Below are 17,396 nucleotides of genomic sequence, written 5' to 3'. Positions count from 1 at the left end.
ACTCGTGTACATGAGGAAGCTATGTAGTTGCGCGTCCTGTAACAGTGGGGTATCATGATGTCTGGTGACGAGGAGCGAGGGACAGGGGGCAACCGTGATGACGGATGATCGATATGAAAAAGGAGGAGGCCGAGGCTGACTCACGGCTGAGGTTGGTGTGGCGGATGGTTCTCCAATGCTCCCTTCTGCCCCGCCCTCTCGCTCTTTGCTTGTTGTTCTCTTCTGGAGGAGGAAGTCTGGACTCTGGACATTAATTACCAAGAGTGGTTTGCGCATATCTAGAATGGCTGCGCACTCTTGTGAGGGGGGACTGGGGAACAGGCATACGGTAGGGCTCGGGCATGGGAAAGCGTAATTTGGAGATAGGAAGGAGGACTGAGGAACGCACATCTGGGCTGCTGCAGTTAGATACCGAGGAAGTCCTTGTATACAGTAGCCCTAGTTAGGTGCGAGGCGCCACCACCACCACCACCACCACCACCACCACCACCAGACCAGGGACGTCGAGTACGAGATACAAGGTCGGGATTATACGAGACGGGTCGGACGCGGTACCTTACCTTGCTGTAAGTTGGCTGAAGTTTAGAGCTCAGGAGTGGGGAGTTAGGCTGGGCGTACATACAGCACACATTTTCAGCCTCCCTCGTAATCTGACTGTGATTATTCAATACGAGGGCCTCGAGTTCGTCACAACTCACCGTGAAATTTTCCGCGTATTCGGATCGGGGTCCTTCCCACCCCTCCACGCCGCGGAAAGGAGGGCTGACTACACGTTCTGTGTGCTACGCATGAAGGCGACCAGAAGCTTAGAGCAAATGGGGGGGGAAGACAAGGGAAAAGAGGGGCGACGAGAATACGATTAATAACGTACTATACGGGACGCCGCTGATCGCGACTGGGCTGCCAAGTGCTACTACTAAACGAGTATAGGACTGGGTTGATACATCACGGGCAAGTAAAAGACTACCCAGCAAGGTGTGTGTGTGAGAGAGAGAGAGCCTTGCGATACAACGGTCGTGCGCAAGAAGATTTCCATATTTTGGGTGGGGTACCACAGAACTATATAGCTGGTTTCAATTTTTGTCGATTTCCGAGTCAGACGACGATGGTGTTGATTGATTGATCGATGCTGGGTTTGCCATGTGTCTCTCAGCCACAGGATCTGCGTTACTATGTACTGCGGTTGAACAGACTGGGGCGCCGATCCACGTACGGAGCTCGGAGTGCAGTAACCGTACCCAGTCGATCAGCAGATGCAGAACAAATGATAACAAGCGCCAAGGATCTGGTGCTTTGGTCTTTGGGCGAGTCGATTTATCCAATCATGTGGGATGTGGCGAAATGCGTTTTGTTGCAAAATCGGCGACTGAACGTATAATCGCCGTTTCGTGTCGCATGCGTTGAAAGGCTTGATGGAAAAGAGGGTACCAATTCGCTTTCGTTTGGGTCGTCTTGAGACCGCCGAATGAATGGAGACGTTCGTGTTTGTCAAATGTCGTGGTAGCCCTGCTGGAAAAATGTAAGACCCCCGTTGTAGGATGAAATTGCTGAGGTGCGGAAAAGAACAACCAAATAGACTCTGTAAGCAAAATCCTAAATCGTTTGTTCGCTTGCTGAAAGGAGCAGTCTATTCATCACATATCACAATCGTTTTGATTGGTACTGTATCGTATCGGATCGCTTCAGAGGAAACTCGAAAGACGAATCTCATGTGAGATTGCCACATTTTCCGCGAATGATGGTTTGAGGAGGTCCAACTGTGTAGAATCCCTCTCCAGCTGTGCCTTGTAGTGTTCTGGCCCAACCGGCATTACCGACGAAGGAACAAGGCCCGTTTCCAGCGACAACACCAATTTGATCTATCGTGATGTCATTGCAGTCGCCGAGAGCATACGCCGGGAGACCCAAACATTGGATGTTTTCGAAATCATACCATGTCCCGTCGACTGGAACCCAGAGACCATAGTTCTGAGAACCTCCAACCATAACAACATTGGTGGGCCAGTCGGATGCAAAAGCGGCGTTGGAAACCGGGGATCGAGGTTTGAGATAGTTGGGGTTGAGTGATTTGCGAGCAACTGGAGTGGTTGAAGTGAGTCCAATCATGCAAAGCACAAATAGTGCTATTGTGACGAGGTCGTACATTTTGAGAGCTCTTGGTAGAGATTGTCGAAGAGTTCTGAGAATCGATGGATGGTTAGAGAAGAAGACTGAGTGCCTTTCTTTCGCGCTTTATATATACAAAGATGACCGCCTTGTGACACTTCCTCGACAGTCACTTTATTCCGTCACCAACGCTGGGACAGTAAGATTGCTCACCCCAGTCACGGGTGAAGTAATAGTGAAATTCGCGCTTGAGATGAAATCATGTGCAGTCGAGAGGTAAATAGCGGTAGCAAGAGGAGGCTGGCGCGAATGGTTACTTCTTGTGTGACATACCAAACCTTCTAACTGGCGTTTGGTGGTTTTCGAAAGTGTGAGCGAATGACAAAGGCGAGGCGAATTTTGAAAGCAGCTGATTGAAATCTCAACGAGTTTCGGAACGACTCGAGCGATTCTGAATCCAGCGCAAACTTGCAATAACGAGTGTGAGCTGTAGACAAGAAAAAGAGAGTTGCGGGAAGGCGATTGAAGCTTGGTGGTGAGTCGAGAAGATATTAGGAAATGGTCTAGAGATGGGAGGCGAGCGGAACCTATCGAAGCTCAAACGGAACCTAGCAGAAGGATGGTGGAGGACGTCAACAGGGCGCTTGTCCTCAAGAGGTGTTTTAAGCGGACAGTCTAAGGAAATGGTGAGTCGGCTGCTTGGCCCGAAGAGCTCGAGTTCGAAGCCGCCGAGTACCTCTAGTATACAACTGTGCTCAAAAGCCTGCCGGTCGTTGGTTAGGAGAATAGATATGTGGCTGCAGATTTCCGTTGGAAGGCGGCCGTGCAGGTCACGAAGAAGGAAAGATAAGCCAGTAGAATACGAATGTGGCACAAACTGAAGGGGACATGAAGCCACGATGTGGAATATCGAAGTCGACTGCTGAGCTTGAAGTCGACCTCGAGCGTGAGCTTGGATTGAGGTGGACCTGTTGCTGATGGGCCATGAGCCCATGACCTACAGTAGGTACAGTACGACCAGGGCGTACATGGGCGGCGCTTGAGATGGTGGTCCATGGCCGATGGTCGAAAAAGACCAATAGGTGGGCCTTGATGGCCTGGATGCCCCAGTGAAGGGGGGTGGGTGACGCAGACGGATGGAACCGATTTGCATTTGACGTGCCCGTATCCCTGTTTGGACGTGCCGCCACGCCAGGATGGGCGGCCATGGCCCCCTGTCAATGGAACGCGAGATGCCCCCTGGGGCCACTGTTGCAAATGGTCCAGAACGTGGCGACGTGCGGATCCATCTCCAATCGAGCAAGGAGCCACCGAAACCGGTTCGCAGGGAGAAGCAGACACGCAGGGCTAGACAGCCACCCACGACCTTAAACGCTTTTGAAGGGGTGGCTGATTACGTACCTCGGCGAGTGGTTTTGTGGTGTATGCCGTGATTCTGCTTTGAACTGTTTGGAAATTGAGAAGGCCTCGAGAATGGTCTGAGAGACTCAACGGTAATAAGGGGTGTTCGGGTACTCCGTTGATAGGTGCTCTCTTCCTGAGAGGATAGTACAACCGATCCCGCCGTTGCTTGGGGGCTGTTGCTTGGTTCAAGCATAGCCCAGGGACCGGCCCCGGGCTTGTCTCATCCAGGTACGTACCTTTTCCCCCTCCAGGGGTTGCCAGGCTCTGCCTTAAGCATCCTCTCTTCTCTTCCCTCCATCTGCCGACCAGGCCAAATCATGTAAAGTTTTCAATATACTTTTCGCTCAATGCTGGCCTAGTGGGGTCTGCATTGAATAACCACACCTGTGTCGTTATCGATTAATTTGCCCTCGTATCGGGAACTCTATCGATAAACCGAAGATTCGGGATGCTAGGCACTTACAGGGTACGAGCAATAATACATACTATTTTCTGCACCATATCAATCACGTGACCCATCCCATTCTTGGCGTCTTGGCACGTCGACCAACCGTCGCCTAGTATTCTGAACGATGTTGGGTCCGGAGTACGCTGCTTCTAGCAACAGTAACACCCACGGACGGATGATATAGCTACGAGTACCTACCTTAATTAGGTGCCCCAAATGCTCTACGCGAATAAACGAAATTGCAAATCATCTATCCGCAAGGCTTAAGTACTTTACCTGTGTGCGTTGGTGCAGCTCAGTTATTCAGAACTGTCGGCATGGTCGCTCCTGTTTGCGTTGGTTGCCCTTCAAGATTCCTACTTCGCTAAGAAGCCTTGTTGAACAACGAGTAACAATGCACGCGTCGCACCTCCTACGTGGCGCCATGCACCCGACCTAAACAGGAGGCTGTTCGTGTTCGTTGAGTAGCCGTACGTGGTTGTGACACCGACTGCTTGCTGGCTACCTTTCTGCTAACCTACAACTTTTGACAAAGTCCTTTCCTTAACTGAGGTCATAGAGTGTGTTCTTTTTCCCCGGCGAAGGCGACAAAATGAATGCACAGGAAGCAAAAACTCACAGAATACAGCACCAGCCACTATGGTGACCACTAGGGACATCGTCCAAGAGACTGTCGTGGTGAAGATTGTTTCTTGAGGCAATCTCAGGTAAGAAGCCAACCCGGCTCGTGCCGCTTTCCCAGCATTACCGTACGGGGAGCATGCATCCAGCCTTCTTCAATGTTACTGGCCGTTTTCCAACAACAGATGTGGAAGACGAGGCGCCGCTCCTCTGGTTCGAGGTTGTCCTTGCCACTGGTAGAAGGCAACTTGTGCCATAGCGGACTTCTGTCGTACAAGGCGCACCGCTACACGGATGAACACCCAACCAAACCCCAATCTTCACGGCCTCTCACAAGCCATCGGTTTGTTTACGCTCTATGGGCAGAGGACGGTGAGTCGAGTCACTCGTTCTAAGGCGCCCGATGACAGGCAGCTTCGTCCTCGGTTTTTGCTGAGATACTTCGACATATCAAATATGCTGTCTAGCGGCGCCGGGTCTAATCACATCCAGGACCTTCGTTCGGAAAGCACCATTTCAATCCCTCTTGTCGCACCATCTAAATCGCAGGACAGCGATGATCGTGGCGCGGCCATTTGAAGAAGGCGGTCAACTATACAAAATGACAAATCCGTATTCAATGACGGAATCGCACACGGGCCATCATCGCGAAGCTAGCATCACCGGAAGGCGAGAGGCTGCAACTGCAAATCGCCATCGTTGTGGAGATGGGAAAATGTTGAAGCCTAATATGCTCGAATCTAGGGTGGATAATATTGACACTCCGAATACCTCTAAAATCCTCATCAACCTTTCCGAACGCGGCGAGGCTGGGCTAAGTAGTTAGTTCAAACGTTTGTGATGACAATAATATCCAACTAATCATGCCTGCTATGTACATAGGGGTACATATGTGAACAGTGCTCCCTCAGTGTGGATCGGAATAGCGTAGCTCCCTGCGTGCCGAGGGGCCCAAGCATTGTCTTTTGTGGGCCTTGGGAGCACGCGTACTAACTGTCATTATGACCTGTGACACCTATCCCGTACTAAGAAGCTACTTCGTCAATAATTATTATTGTGTCAGAGGGCGAACGTCCTTGGCATGCTCTCACCATGGGGCACCCCGTTAATCCGTGAGGATTTTCCCGATCATGGTACTAGTTTGCTAGTTGAACTTACTCGTACGAGTAGTGCCTCGGTAGTCCATCGTGCTCGCGCAAGGTTTAGTTCAAGTCCAAAACACATGGTTGCCGACTAGTTTCACATTTTGAGGCGCCTGGCCTTGCTAACACCAGGCTATTTATGGGGTGCATTGATGGCTAAAGCAAGGGCCACACCAACGTTCTTATAAAGAGTGATGGCCGCACCCCTGCACTTGAGTCAACTACCTATTCCGTCACCCTTGATATCTGATGAGGTGATTTTCAGCAACTGGTGCCATTTTTGGGTACGGAGTACAAGTCCCGCACTAGCGCATAGCCATCAGAACTGTCAACCACTGCACCAGCCTGCACCAGCCACGTCTCCAAGAAAGCGAATCAAGTAAATATTTATCCTCATGATAGCACGTGGACCTCGTAGAACATGTTGTGGCGGGTGCACCACATCAGCATGCTGCAAGAAGGTATCCATGGACGGGCTGACATTGCTCCTGAAGTCATTGACGAAGATCCATCTGACGTGTAGGGCATACTTTTGAAAGGTGGGATCTCCATATATCTTTCAGTCCGGCTCCTAGTGTGATATGGCTCCGGGTGAGAGTCTCGATATTGTCGTGAATGGGGAGGGATTTGCCACGCTTTGTTACTACTTTGAGTGGTGAAGTGACGAGTTGACATGGCCTGGTATGTAGAATATGGTATGTCCTCTTGCATGTCTTGATCATGCATGGCAATGCACACCCCCTCTTCCTCCTCAAGTGGTGGAGTGTTGATGGCAAAGGGTTCTTTGTAGCCCATGCTTGCCCGAACATTCCATTGTTCTTGCGGCAGCTGACTGTCCGATTGACCAGCGGAGGGATTATGCAGAACTCTAGTTGTCACTTCAACGATGTGGGATACGTCGCATTTTGGAATCTCGAGCTTGGGGTCGTCGGCACACTCGAGGAATGATCGAAGCTGAAGGTTCATCAAGTGACGGCCAGGGTTGACAAAGCTTCGAGGCAAATGTGAGTAGTTGCTCTCGGCGACAGGGCAACAGAACAGCTTGGGTCGGCATGTAAATGGAGGCCCAGGAAAGAGAAGACGGTGAGTGCCATTGTGAGGGTTGTCCTGGTCTTCTCGGCCAGCGAGAGCGTTGTTGGTGGCAGTGGTAGACATCATCTTCCGGAAGGGTGACGATGTGTGGAGAACAATATCGAATCTGAGGGGAGGGTGGGAGGAATTCCCAAAAGTGACAGGAGGCGAACGAAATGAACACTGGTATCAGCGGGGGGTTATCTGGACACAGTCTTTGCATCTGAACCGTGTCCTTTGCCTGGATATTGATATCTTAGGCAATTTTTCAGTCAGGCAGTTGAAGAGGAGAGACTTACGGAGGAAAAGATTCCAGTGTCGAGAGTTGCTCCAGGCTGGTGTCGGCCAGAAGCGAGGACCACTGTCGTAGGGTGATTGCTGAGGCGATGCGAAGCGGAAAGAAAGAAAGGCCAGTATCCTCGTGCCGCTTTACAAGATTCATGTTGCACGTGAATTGTGACCGCGAGTGCGTGACTGCCAATGAGTGACTTCAGCCTCGTCTGATGTCCCTGAGCACGTGTTGGCTGTCTCTTCTTCGACGCATCAAGGCTGATACACAACCGCAACACACTTTGTCGTCTGGAACCCAGGAACCCCGTCATCCCAATCATCCTGTAGAACATCATTGTCCTAGTTTTGCACCACTTGAATGTTGTGCTTTTTCTATCAAATCAGTTAGACCAGGTGTAGCCATGGTATAGAGTCTGGAGACCATCCTTACCTTCCACTTGTTCATCTCGTCTTCCTTGCCTTTGTATTGTTTTAGTAGCTCCTCAAGCACCTGCTTCAAACCATCCGAGTTCGTCTTCAACGCAGGCAATACATCTTTCACAGTCCTCTCAACCAGTACGCCGTTGACCAGACGAAAACATTTCCGGTCTTCTGGCAATGGCTGTAGTGTCTCCGTGACAAGTCTAGCAACCGATCAGTATATCTCCCTTAACATTATATATGGCCATTGTCCCATACTTGTGTTCTTCGATCTCTTGTTCGATCTCCCCCACTTTCTGGGCCAATGACTGGAGTGTGGTCTTGAAATTCGTGTACTGATTTTGGAGTTCTGGCTCTGTTAGCGGGAGCGTTCACACTCACTCCCGGTGCATAGATACCTTGCTGCTTACGAAGGGCTGTCTCCTGTCCAGATGCCATTTTGTCAAGACCTGCGTCGGTGATGATGAAGTCTTGTGGGAAGGAGTGCAATAATAACGCGGAGTTGTCAAATCCAATGAGGTCCTCCGCCTAAACTTCGGGCCAACATTTTCTCTATGTACTCATCCCGCCTCCAACGGCCCAACTGCAGGCGACAGTCCATGCTCTCGCTTCTACCTGGAAATCCAAACCTATTCGTCTTCAGTGCACCATTGCTCCCAATGTATGCCATCTAGATGCCCATCCCGCTCCCTGAGAGCTACGTTCGATTCCGAAATGGATCGCACCCACAGTCCAAAGCGGCGCAGGCTTGAGGGCAGCTTCCGTCCCTCTGATCATGCAGATTACGCTGACGATCTCGCTCCCTCCCTCAAAGTACAGCACCCCTCCAAACCTCGCCTGCCTAAGTCTTCGGACAGAAGTCGCAAAAGTGACTCGGCCCCGCGGCCTCGTCAACAGGAGTTTGATGGACCCGAACCGTTCTACAACAAGGAAGACACAAACGCCCTGGACCGGGACTGGTACGCAGGTGATGAGTTTGGCCACACTTTCGGAGATGATAGCCACAACCCCTTTGGCGGCGCAGAGCTCGCCTATATCGATCAGCAGCGGGAGAAGATCCTGGCCGATAAGAAACTGGGAAAGCGCATGACCGCCAAAGCAGCACAGAAGCAGAAAGAGGTCGATGCCTGGGAAGCAAACCGCATGCTCACGTCTGGTGTTGCTCAGAGGAAAGACCAGGCCCACGTTTTCGACGACGATGACGCTGTGCGAGTCCATCTCCTGGTGCACGACCTCAAACCTCCATTCCTTGACGGGAAGACAATCTTTACAAAGCAGTTGGACCCCGTTCCCGCAGTTCGCGACTCCCAGAGCGACATGGCAGTCTTCAGTCGGAAGGGTAGTAAGGTGGTTCGTGAGAAAAGGCAGCAGAAAGAGAGGCAAAAGCAGGCCCAAGAAGCCACCAATGCTGCCGGCACGACGCTTGGGAATATCATGGGGGTCAAGGATGACGAAGGGGATAGCGCTGCAGCTGTGCCTGATGAGCAAACCGGGAAAAGCAAGTTTGCCACACATCTCAAGAAAAATGCTGGCAGTTCAGCATTCAGCAAGAGCAAGACATTGAAAGAGCAGAGAGAATATCTTCCTGCCTTTGCGGTCAGAGAGGAGCTCATGCGTGTCATTCGAGACAACCAAGTCATCATAGTGGTTGGCCAGACTGGCTCGGGAAAGACCACCCAGCTCACTCAGTTCCTGTACGAAGAAGGATATGCTCAGCGTGGATTGATCGGCTGCACACAGCCTCGCAGAGTGGCAGCAATGAGCGTCGCCAAGCGAGTCAGCGAGGAAATGGATGTGGAACTGGGTGGACTTGTTGGTTACGCTATCCGATTTGAAGATTGTACGAGTGAGGAGACATCCATCAAATGTGAGCGAGCCCTTGAATATCCCTTTTGCCTTCTGAACTCTTCCTAACCTTTGCCTAGACATGACCGATGGCGTGCTTCTTAGAGAATCCTTGACGCAGCGGGACTTAGACAGATACTCTTGCATCATTATGGACGAAGCTCACGAACGTGCCCTCAATACTGATGTTCTAATGGGTCTCATCAAAAAGGTCATTGCTCGTCGCAGAGATCTTAAATTGATCGTCACTTCAGCCACAATGAATTCAGACCGCTTTTCCCGCTTTTACGGAGGAGCACCAGAATTCATCATTCCAGGTCGTACATTCCCTGTTGATATTCAGTATTCTCGTTCTCCTTGCGAGGACTATGTCGACAGTGCCGTGAAGCAGGTCTTGGCTATTCACGTTTCACAAGCCGCCGGAGACATTCTTGTCTTCATGACCGGCCAAGAGGATATCGAGGTGACCTGTGAACTAATTGAGGAGCGGCTTCGGCTACTGGTCAACCCTCCGAAACTTCTCGTCCTTCCTATCTATTCACAGATGCCAGCAGATCTGCAGGCCAAGATTTTTGATCCTGCACCTCCAGCCGTGCGGAAAGTAATTGTTGCCACCAACATTGCCGAAACCTCACTGACTGTCGACGGCATCATGTATGTGGTTGACGCTGGCTTTTCAAAGTTGAAAGTTTATAATCCTCGAATGGGTATGGACACCTTACAAATCACTCCGATATCGCAGGCAAATGCTTCACAAAGGGCTGGCCGCGCTGGCCGTACAGGGCCTGGTAAAGCTTTTCACCTATACACGGAACAGGCATTCAAGAATGAATTCTATGTTCAAACAATACCTGAGATACAGCGGACCAATTTAGCCAACACCGTGCTGCTGCTCAAATCTTTGGGAGTCAAGAACTTACTAGATTTCGACTTCATGGATCCTCCTCCTCAAGATACAATTACAACATCCTTGTTTGATCTTTGGGCACTAGGTGCCCTTGATCATGTGGGGGAGTTGACAACCATTGGTCTCACAATGACTTCCTTTCCAATGGACCCATCCCTGGCAAAGATGCTTATCACTTCATCCACAGAGTATGAATGTAGCGAAGAGATTTTGACAATTGTCAGTATGCTATCTGTCCCATCCGTCTTTTACAGACCAAAGGAACGGCAGGAGGAGTCTGATGCAGCAAGAGAAAAGTTCTTTGTTCACGAATCAGATCATTTGACCCTGCTGCATGTGTACAGTCAATGGAAAGTCAATGGCTACAGTGATGCATGGTGTATTCGACACTTTCTCCATCCTAAAGCACTTCGCCGCGCAAAAGAAATCAGGGAGCAGCTCCATGACATTATGGGACAACAAAAGCTGCAGCTTATCTCTTGCGGTACCGATTGGGATGTAATTCGAAAGTGCATATGCTCAGGCTACTATCACCAAGCCGCTCGACGCAGAGGAATAGGAGAGTACATCAACCTGCGTAGCAGCGTTACTGTCCAGCTTCATCCAACCTCTGCTTTGTATGGCCTGGGCGATCCACCCGATTATGTTGTGTACCACGAACTCATTCTCACGAGTAAGGAATATATGAGCTGTGTGACGGCGGTTGACCCTCATTGGCTAGCCGATCTGGGTGGGGTCTTCTACAGCTTAAAATCAAAGGAGTACAGCAGCAAAGACAAACGTATCATTGAGAGTGAGTTCAATCGAAAAATGGAAATTGAAACGCACATGGCCGAAGAGCGTGCCAAGGATGAGAGACGACAGAAAGAAGAGGAAGAAAAAGAAAAGCTTTTGGCAGGAAGGCCTAAAAGCAGTGGAGTGATGATCAAGAAGAGTGGAAGTAACGGGGTAGTCAAGAAGCCCGTGATACCAAGGCGAAGGATGGGATTCTAGAATACCATTCTGCAAGGCCTAGGATTTCGACTTGAAAGAATTGTCAAAATGCGAGTCTATCCTTCTCTGTCATTGTACAAAATTGAGATGGCATAGGTTGAAAAAGCTTACTAGAGAATTTCGGCTATGATGGATATATCTTTTGGGTGGCAACAGTGACGCAAAATCGCCAGATATATTGCAAGAATGCATGATGCTGATGCGTCCACGATATTCAACTCAGTGTTCATGATGTAGACGCCATATAGAGTCACCATACTTTCCTCCAGACCCTCGCAGCATGGTACGCATGTGCTCAACTTACAAGTTACGAGTAAGATTCCGAATGATGTCAATGCAAGGCTGTGAAGATTAGCGTGCATATGCAAGGCTGCAACTAGCGTGCCAAGCCCTCATCCCTTTTTTGAACTTCTCGCGTCGTGCTTTCCCCATTCAGGTCATATCCTCTGACTGTAAACTTGACGTTCGTATTTGTCAACAGCAGCATATATCATCAAGATCCTCACTATCGAAATATGCCATCTGCTGTCTCGTTAAGGTCGAGGAAGACAAGAGTGTATGAAAGACCGTCGGCTTCAGGGAGCAGCTCGATATCAAGCTCAAATTGATACTGCCAGTCTCTAGACACAGCCATAATGGTAATGTAATAGCGACGATCCAGAACAACACTGGGACATCTACCGCGATAGGCCGTCTGAGAGAGTGGCCAGAAGGAGCCATTGAGTGAAGTGTAACAGGCTGGATATCGAGCCGACATACAATTTGGAGTGGTTGTAAAAGGGTAGGTTATGGCTGGCACCCATTCACACCAGCATCATGCACTCGCACCTCGCAACACAGTACTTCCACCTATAAAGCTTCTCTATTCCTTGTTACATTTTCTCTCCTCTTTCAAACAATAACTAACTCAAGATGTCATCAGCCAACAAAGCACAATCCTCCCTTGAGGAGACTGCCTCTTCCCATCGCAGTGAGTATTTCAGGATCCTGTCCCTCGTCAAGGCAGACCTCCTCGTCGTCGTTGACTGAGTGTTGGAATGTCCCGATGCGGGACCGATCTTCAAATTCCACCAACGGCGAACTCGAGATCGACTAACTTTATATATAGGATCTCCCACTGGAAGCGTTAAAGAGGCTGATCAGCCAGCATCTCCTCAGTCCGACCCTCACACACCAGCATCACCTCGTGAGCTTCAAAAATCAACCCCAAGCCCTCTCGTTGATCGACGTAGACCGCGCTTTGGCTCCTCGCCATTCTGGGCTGGATCAAGGACACGGCTTGGACCACGAGGATCTCCTGCCTCATTCCACACAGAAAGTTCTGGACGATCCCTTAAACATCTCTTTCAATCATCTTCTCCTGAGACAGAAGCCTCACCGCAAACTGGTGAGAGCGCTGCTTCAGTCTTTTCCCCTCAACATACTGGAGACGGTAGTCGCACGTCGCCACTGTCGCCGCGCTGTTCTTCGCCAGTAACAAGTCTTGCGACGTCACCTGTTCCACCTGCAAGCACAGGCGCTCTAATCCACCCGCCACGCTCGTCTTCGCTCGTCTCACCCCCAAAGCTGACCAAAGAAAGCCCGGAATCTCCTGTTAGCGAAGCACCCAAGCGATGGGTACGTGCAGATAATTGGTGGCAGAAGAACAAATTTCAAGCACTCAGAGACAGTGCTCCGCCAATTCCAGATCGGTCACCTCTTCGGCTTCTTCGCCGAGCACAAAAGACACCAATCTCCAAGGCTCCCATTCACTCTCCGAAACTCCCACAAAGCCTCGAGTCTTAGGAAGAGCGGGCTCTTTGGGAAGAACTTTCTCCACCTCCACTTTGTATCCGCAAAACTAGAGCACTTACTTTACTTTCAAAAGAAGATACTGGTGTTCAAGCAAATTCTCCTCTCGAACAATCTCCGGGTTTACCAAAGTCACCGCAATCTGACCCAGATTATTCTCGGCTTCTTGGCGACCCAGACGAAGTTGGTCTTGAGGTTATCGCGCATCGCAAAAAGACACTTAAGATCCTCGAATCTCCACCAGAACCCAAACACCCGGTTGCGCTCGAAGCAGCCTTCAACAGATTCAAGCAGCGCCGGGCAGGGTACAGTTTCCCGATGGAAGGGTTGCATCCAGACTCCGCTGCAGCGATGACTGCGCATCGTCGTGAAGCTGTCAGATTGGCTCAGGATCAGCAACGTGCTGTCGTCGAAAAGTGTACAAGATCCAAGCAATCGGAGCCTGACTATAGATTTGATGAACTGATTGGCAAAGGCAGCTTTGGGCGAGTGTACAAAGGGTGAGTCCTTTTGGTGCCTCGTTTGTTCATGATAATTGTCGACGTGTGTGCTGACTTTATTCATAGTCGCCAGGTATCTACCAACAAGGTAGTTGCCATAAAGGTTCTTGACATTGATGATGCAGATTTCCACGCCTATGGGGAACAAAAAGATGAGCAAATCCAAGATTTCAACCGTGAAATCAGGATCTTGAGACAAGCTCAAGATAGTGGTGCCGAAAATTTAAACCCTATGATCGAAGCAATGGCCGTACACAGTCAGTTATGGCTGATTTGTGAACATTGCCCAGGTGGCAGTGTCAAGACATTGGTAGGTTCAATCCTGAGAACAGACCGAGGGTGAGGGTGTGATCACAGTCATGGATGAACGGATCTTGTGCAACGGATCTATGATTTCCGTTTCGAGAAGGCTTGCCCCCTGATCACCTCACGTGACTTTCACACTGACGCTCACTTTCTTTAAAAGTGTCAAGCTGACTTTCCTCTGCATAGATGCGGGCTACCAGCGATCGCCTCTCTGAAAAGTACATTGTTGTGGTCGCCAGAGAACTAGCGAAAGCTCTCAAGGGCTTGCATGAAGCCGGAATCATGCACAGAGATGTGAAAGGTATGTCTTACTCTACGCAATGTGGTAGACTCATGTTCATAGAAGGTGTATTGGTTGACCTCCTTGTTCAATACAGCTGCAAATGTTCTCATCCACCAAGAAGGCCGTCTTCAGCTTTGCGATTTCGGTGTGGCTACTGTGCTTGATACTCGAGCAGACAAACGGAAGACGTTCATTGGCACTTTGCACTGGATGCCACCCGAATTGTGGACTGAAAATCCAGAATACTCAGACGAAGTACGTGTCTCTTTGATTCAGCGCGAATGACAGATCAAGCGAATCCAGATCAGGGAACGCGATTGAATCCCTATTCATTGCTCATTGAAGGTGCAAACTTGTCTGACAACCATACTGACTACACTAATAGGTTGATGTTTGGGAATACGGCTGCACTCTCTATGAATGCGCCGTTGGACGTCCTCCGAATAGTGATCTTCGTGAAAGACAGCAGCTGAAGATGCGAATGAGACGTCTGAAACAACCGCTTACACTCCCAGAGAAAGACAGTTTCAGCGACGGATTACGTGCTCTAGTCTCATACGCCCTCAGCCCAGATGTCGCTACAAGACCATCTATGAAAGATATCTTGGAACATAACTTCCTCCGGGAAACCGACGACACTCATCCCACAAACAGTCTCAGCGAGCTTGTCCAGATTTACTACGCCTGGCTCTTTGGAGGTGGTCAACGTGTTTCCCTTTTCATGCCTGGCGGTGCCGCCGCGGCAGCAACGGAAGATCCAGATAACAACATTGACGATGTTGACGAATGGAATTTTGGCATCACTCAAGACTTTGAGAGACGCGTTTCTGCCATTCTCGAAATCCCTGACTTCTCGGTCATATCACCAAGCGACACTATGGAGGGAGAAGCAACACCAAAGGGAACCATCAATCCTTCAGGCCACTCGCCTCAAATGACGCAGGCACAACTTGCTAATTTCGAAGCTCGAGTCAAGCGTGGAGCGGATCTTTCAAATCTTTTTGATCAGTCCAAACCTGCGTACGAGTACAAAACCAAGACTGACTTCATCCCAATTCCAGAACAGCGTCGTATTTCAGACTTGCCTTTCCGAGCCATGGCGGAAGATCGACCAAGCTCCATCGCATCAAATGTCATTGATCTTGGGGACTTTGACGAAGCAGATTATGCTGCAGTTGCTGCACCAAGAACAGATGAAAAGATCCAAACCTCATACCCTGCGACCCCAAGAAGAGGAGAAACCATCAGGCTCGCTGATGCTTCAACCCTGCGCGACAAAAGAGCGAATTCCAAAGGACCTAGAGATCCCCAAAATCAATCACTCACTGCGAGACGCACCTCATCAGCTGAAGCAGTCCCCAGAAATACGGTTTCGCATGACTTTGCTATGTCTCAAGAAGACTGGACTGTTAAGAACAGAACCAAAGCACCAGAGCTACAGGAGCCGGCGGAAATTACTTCATCCCGCCCTGGTCATGCAACTATGGATTGGTCATTTGCCAGTGCCATGTCAGAAGCATCCGTGACTACTGTACCACAAATCAATGCCCCTGAACCATCTCCCGTTCAACTCGATGAACCGTCTGGAGAACCGTCTGGCGCAACAGAAACGACCCAGTTTGAACAAAAAGCGAGAAAACATGCAACCATGGAGTGGTCATTTTCTAACGCCATGGCTGAGGTAAGTGTCACAGATGATGACCAGGATGAAAAGCCTTCTGCCCCAAGCAGTACTACAGTCATCGATTCTTCTCCGCCCATGACCAGACAGCGACCGCTACAAGCATCTCGTCCGACACCAACTAGACCTTCGCCTCTTACACGGCAGATGACTATGCCAGTAACCATGGATGATTTCGCACATATCGAAGAACAAGACATCCCTCGCCCGTCAACAGCATTAAGTGAGGCTTATTCAGACATATCTACGTCATCCACGGACGTTGATCCATTTGGTCTCGAGCGTGAGGATGACGACTACCCAGGCCCAGCAACACTGGAAGAGGACGTTGGAGCAGGAATGAGCGCTTTCTACAGCGGCAGAGGACGAACGATGCTCGGAGAGACCACGGGGATGGCGTACAGCTCCCTGTCAACAGCAAACCCTCTCACTGGGTCTGGCCCGAGTCCATACCCAATGGGTCGGCCAGCAAGAATCGGCGAAGAAGGCTTTCCAGGCCAATCAATCAATACGTCAATGGTCAACCGACCTGGAAGAGGTGCTGGCGGTGCGAGCAGTCACGCAAGAACATCCTCCACCATCCTCGCCTCTCCCTCCTCCTCTGGACAAGCCCTTCCAACCACGGGCACCACCGTGCACCGACCTGTCGTTGAGGTCCCCAGCGCAGCTCCTCCAAGCATGGCGGTACTCTCTGACGGCGCGAGCACCGACGTCATTGAGGCGGAACTCACCCGCATGCTGGAGGAGATGCAGGGGACTCTCAACGCGGCGAGGGGCGTGGTCGGTGGGTTGGAGAGAGGCTGGAGGAGAGAGAGGGAGAGTGATGAGTGGGAGGATGAGGAGCATGAGTAAGAGGGGGTTGTTCGGGCGGTGGGTGGTGGTGGTCGGCGGTGGGCGGTCGCCGCGGCGACAAAAATTAAAAAAGTTCGTAGACAATGAGAATCCGGTGCTAAAACATGAAATGCACTTCTCCCTGCTTTTGCTTGTTGCTGTGCTGGTTTAATGGTGCCCGTATAGTAACGAGCTCTTGCTCTTACGCGCAGTGCACTCCATGGTCCCAGAATTTGATTTATCCTGACCTTTGCCCGTCCTGCCGCGCTGCCTGCGTGCCACGGAGTTCGTATGCGCGGTAAGTTGATACGTTTTATCAGAAGCGAAGGATGGATGCATCGAGCGTTCTTTCCTCCTGTTTGAGGCAAGCTACACTGTGAAAGTTCGAGTAGGAGGCCGATGCCGATGCCGATGCCGATTGATTGCGGCAGGTGGGCTTCACAACGACTGCTGATGACCCATCCTGGTCGGTTGCACTAAGGCGTCCACAGCAAGTGAGTATAAAATAGTATATTATGATGGGCTGGGATCTCCAAGTCTTGTGCTCACGACGACCAAAGACCCATGGCGTGCATGGCATGGGCTTTGGCTTTGGCTTTGGCTTTCGCCTTTCTTGCAGATTTAATAATAGTTAGGACCGTAGGATCGGCCTATCATTATCACTGTCCAGGGCTTACCCGATGCTAAAACAATTGACAACGGGGCGTTGCCGTGTCAAGTCCTGCATTGAGAACTCGATGGGGAGGGGTGGGGGGA

General features: G+C 50.4%; 5 protein-coding genes across 5 annotated transcripts; 2 read left to right on the top strand and 3 right to left on the bottom strand.

Annotated features, from left to right (window-relative positions):
• Positions 1-404: 404 nt before the first annotated feature.
• A1O9_09302 (uncharacterized protein) lies at positions 405-2,145 on the bottom strand (the record flags this gene model as incomplete). The annotated part of the gene is made up of 2 exons (XM_013401995.1): positions 405-766; positions 1,725-2,145. The coding sequence occupies 2 exons, from the start codon at positions 2,143-2,145 to the stop codon at positions 405-407; spliced, it is 783 nt and encodes a 260-aa protein (XP_013257449.1).
• Positions 2,146-6,114: 3,969 nt separating this feature from the next.
• On the bottom strand, positions 6,115-6,795 carry A1O9_09301 (uncharacterized protein; the record flags this gene model as incomplete). Its single annotated transcript, XM_013401994.1, has 1 exon — positions 6,115-6,795. The coding sequence occupies exon 1, from the start codon at positions 6,685-6,687 to the stop codon at positions 6,115-6,117; it is 573 nt and encodes a 190-aa protein (XP_013257448.1). The 5' UTR covers positions 6,688-6,795.
• Positions 6,796-7,422: 627 nt separating this feature from the next.
• On the bottom strand, positions 7,423-7,941 carry A1O9_09300 (prefoldin subunit 2; the record flags this gene model as incomplete). The annotated part of the gene is made up of 4 exons (XM_013401993.1): positions 7,423-7,455; positions 7,514-7,706; positions 7,762-7,858; positions 7,914-7,941. The coding sequence occupies 4 exons, from the start codon at positions 7,939-7,941 to the stop codon at positions 7,423-7,425; spliced, it is 351 nt and encodes a 116-aa protein (XP_013257447.1).
• Positions 7,942-8,217: 276 nt separating this feature from the next.
• A1O9_09299 (adenosinetriphosphatase) lies at positions 8,218-11,248 on the top strand (the record flags this gene model as incomplete). Its single annotated transcript, XM_013401992.1, has 2 exons — positions 8,218-9,370; positions 9,429-11,248. 2 exons carry the CDS (start codon positions 8,218-8,220, stop codon positions 11,246-11,248), a joined length of 2,973 nt encoding a protein of 990 aa, XP_013257446.1.
• A 2,109-nt stretch (positions 11,249-13,357) lies between these two features.
• Positions 13,358-16,661, top strand: A1O9_09298 (STE/STE20 protein kinase; the record flags this gene model as incomplete). Its single annotated transcript, XM_013401991.1, has 5 exons — positions 13,358-13,539; positions 13,606-13,849; positions 14,032-14,146; positions 14,223-14,383; positions 14,514-16,661. 5 exons carry the CDS (start codon positions 13,358-13,360, stop codon positions 16,659-16,661), a joined length of 2,850 nt encoding a protein of 949 aa, XP_013257445.1.
• Between the last annotated feature and the right edge of the window lie 735 nt (positions 16,662-17,396).

The sequence above is a fragment of the Exophiala aquamarina genome (genome assembly GCF_000709125.1).
Source record: "Exophiala aquamarina CBS 119918 chromosome Unknown aczIA-supercont1.9, whole genome shotgun sequence".
NCBI classification, from domain to species: domain Eukaryota; kingdom Fungi; phylum Ascomycota; class Eurotiomycetes; order Chaetothyriales; family Herpotrichiellaceae; genus Exophiala; species Exophiala aquamarina.
This window is presented reverse-complemented; position numbering and strand designations above follow the sequence as displayed.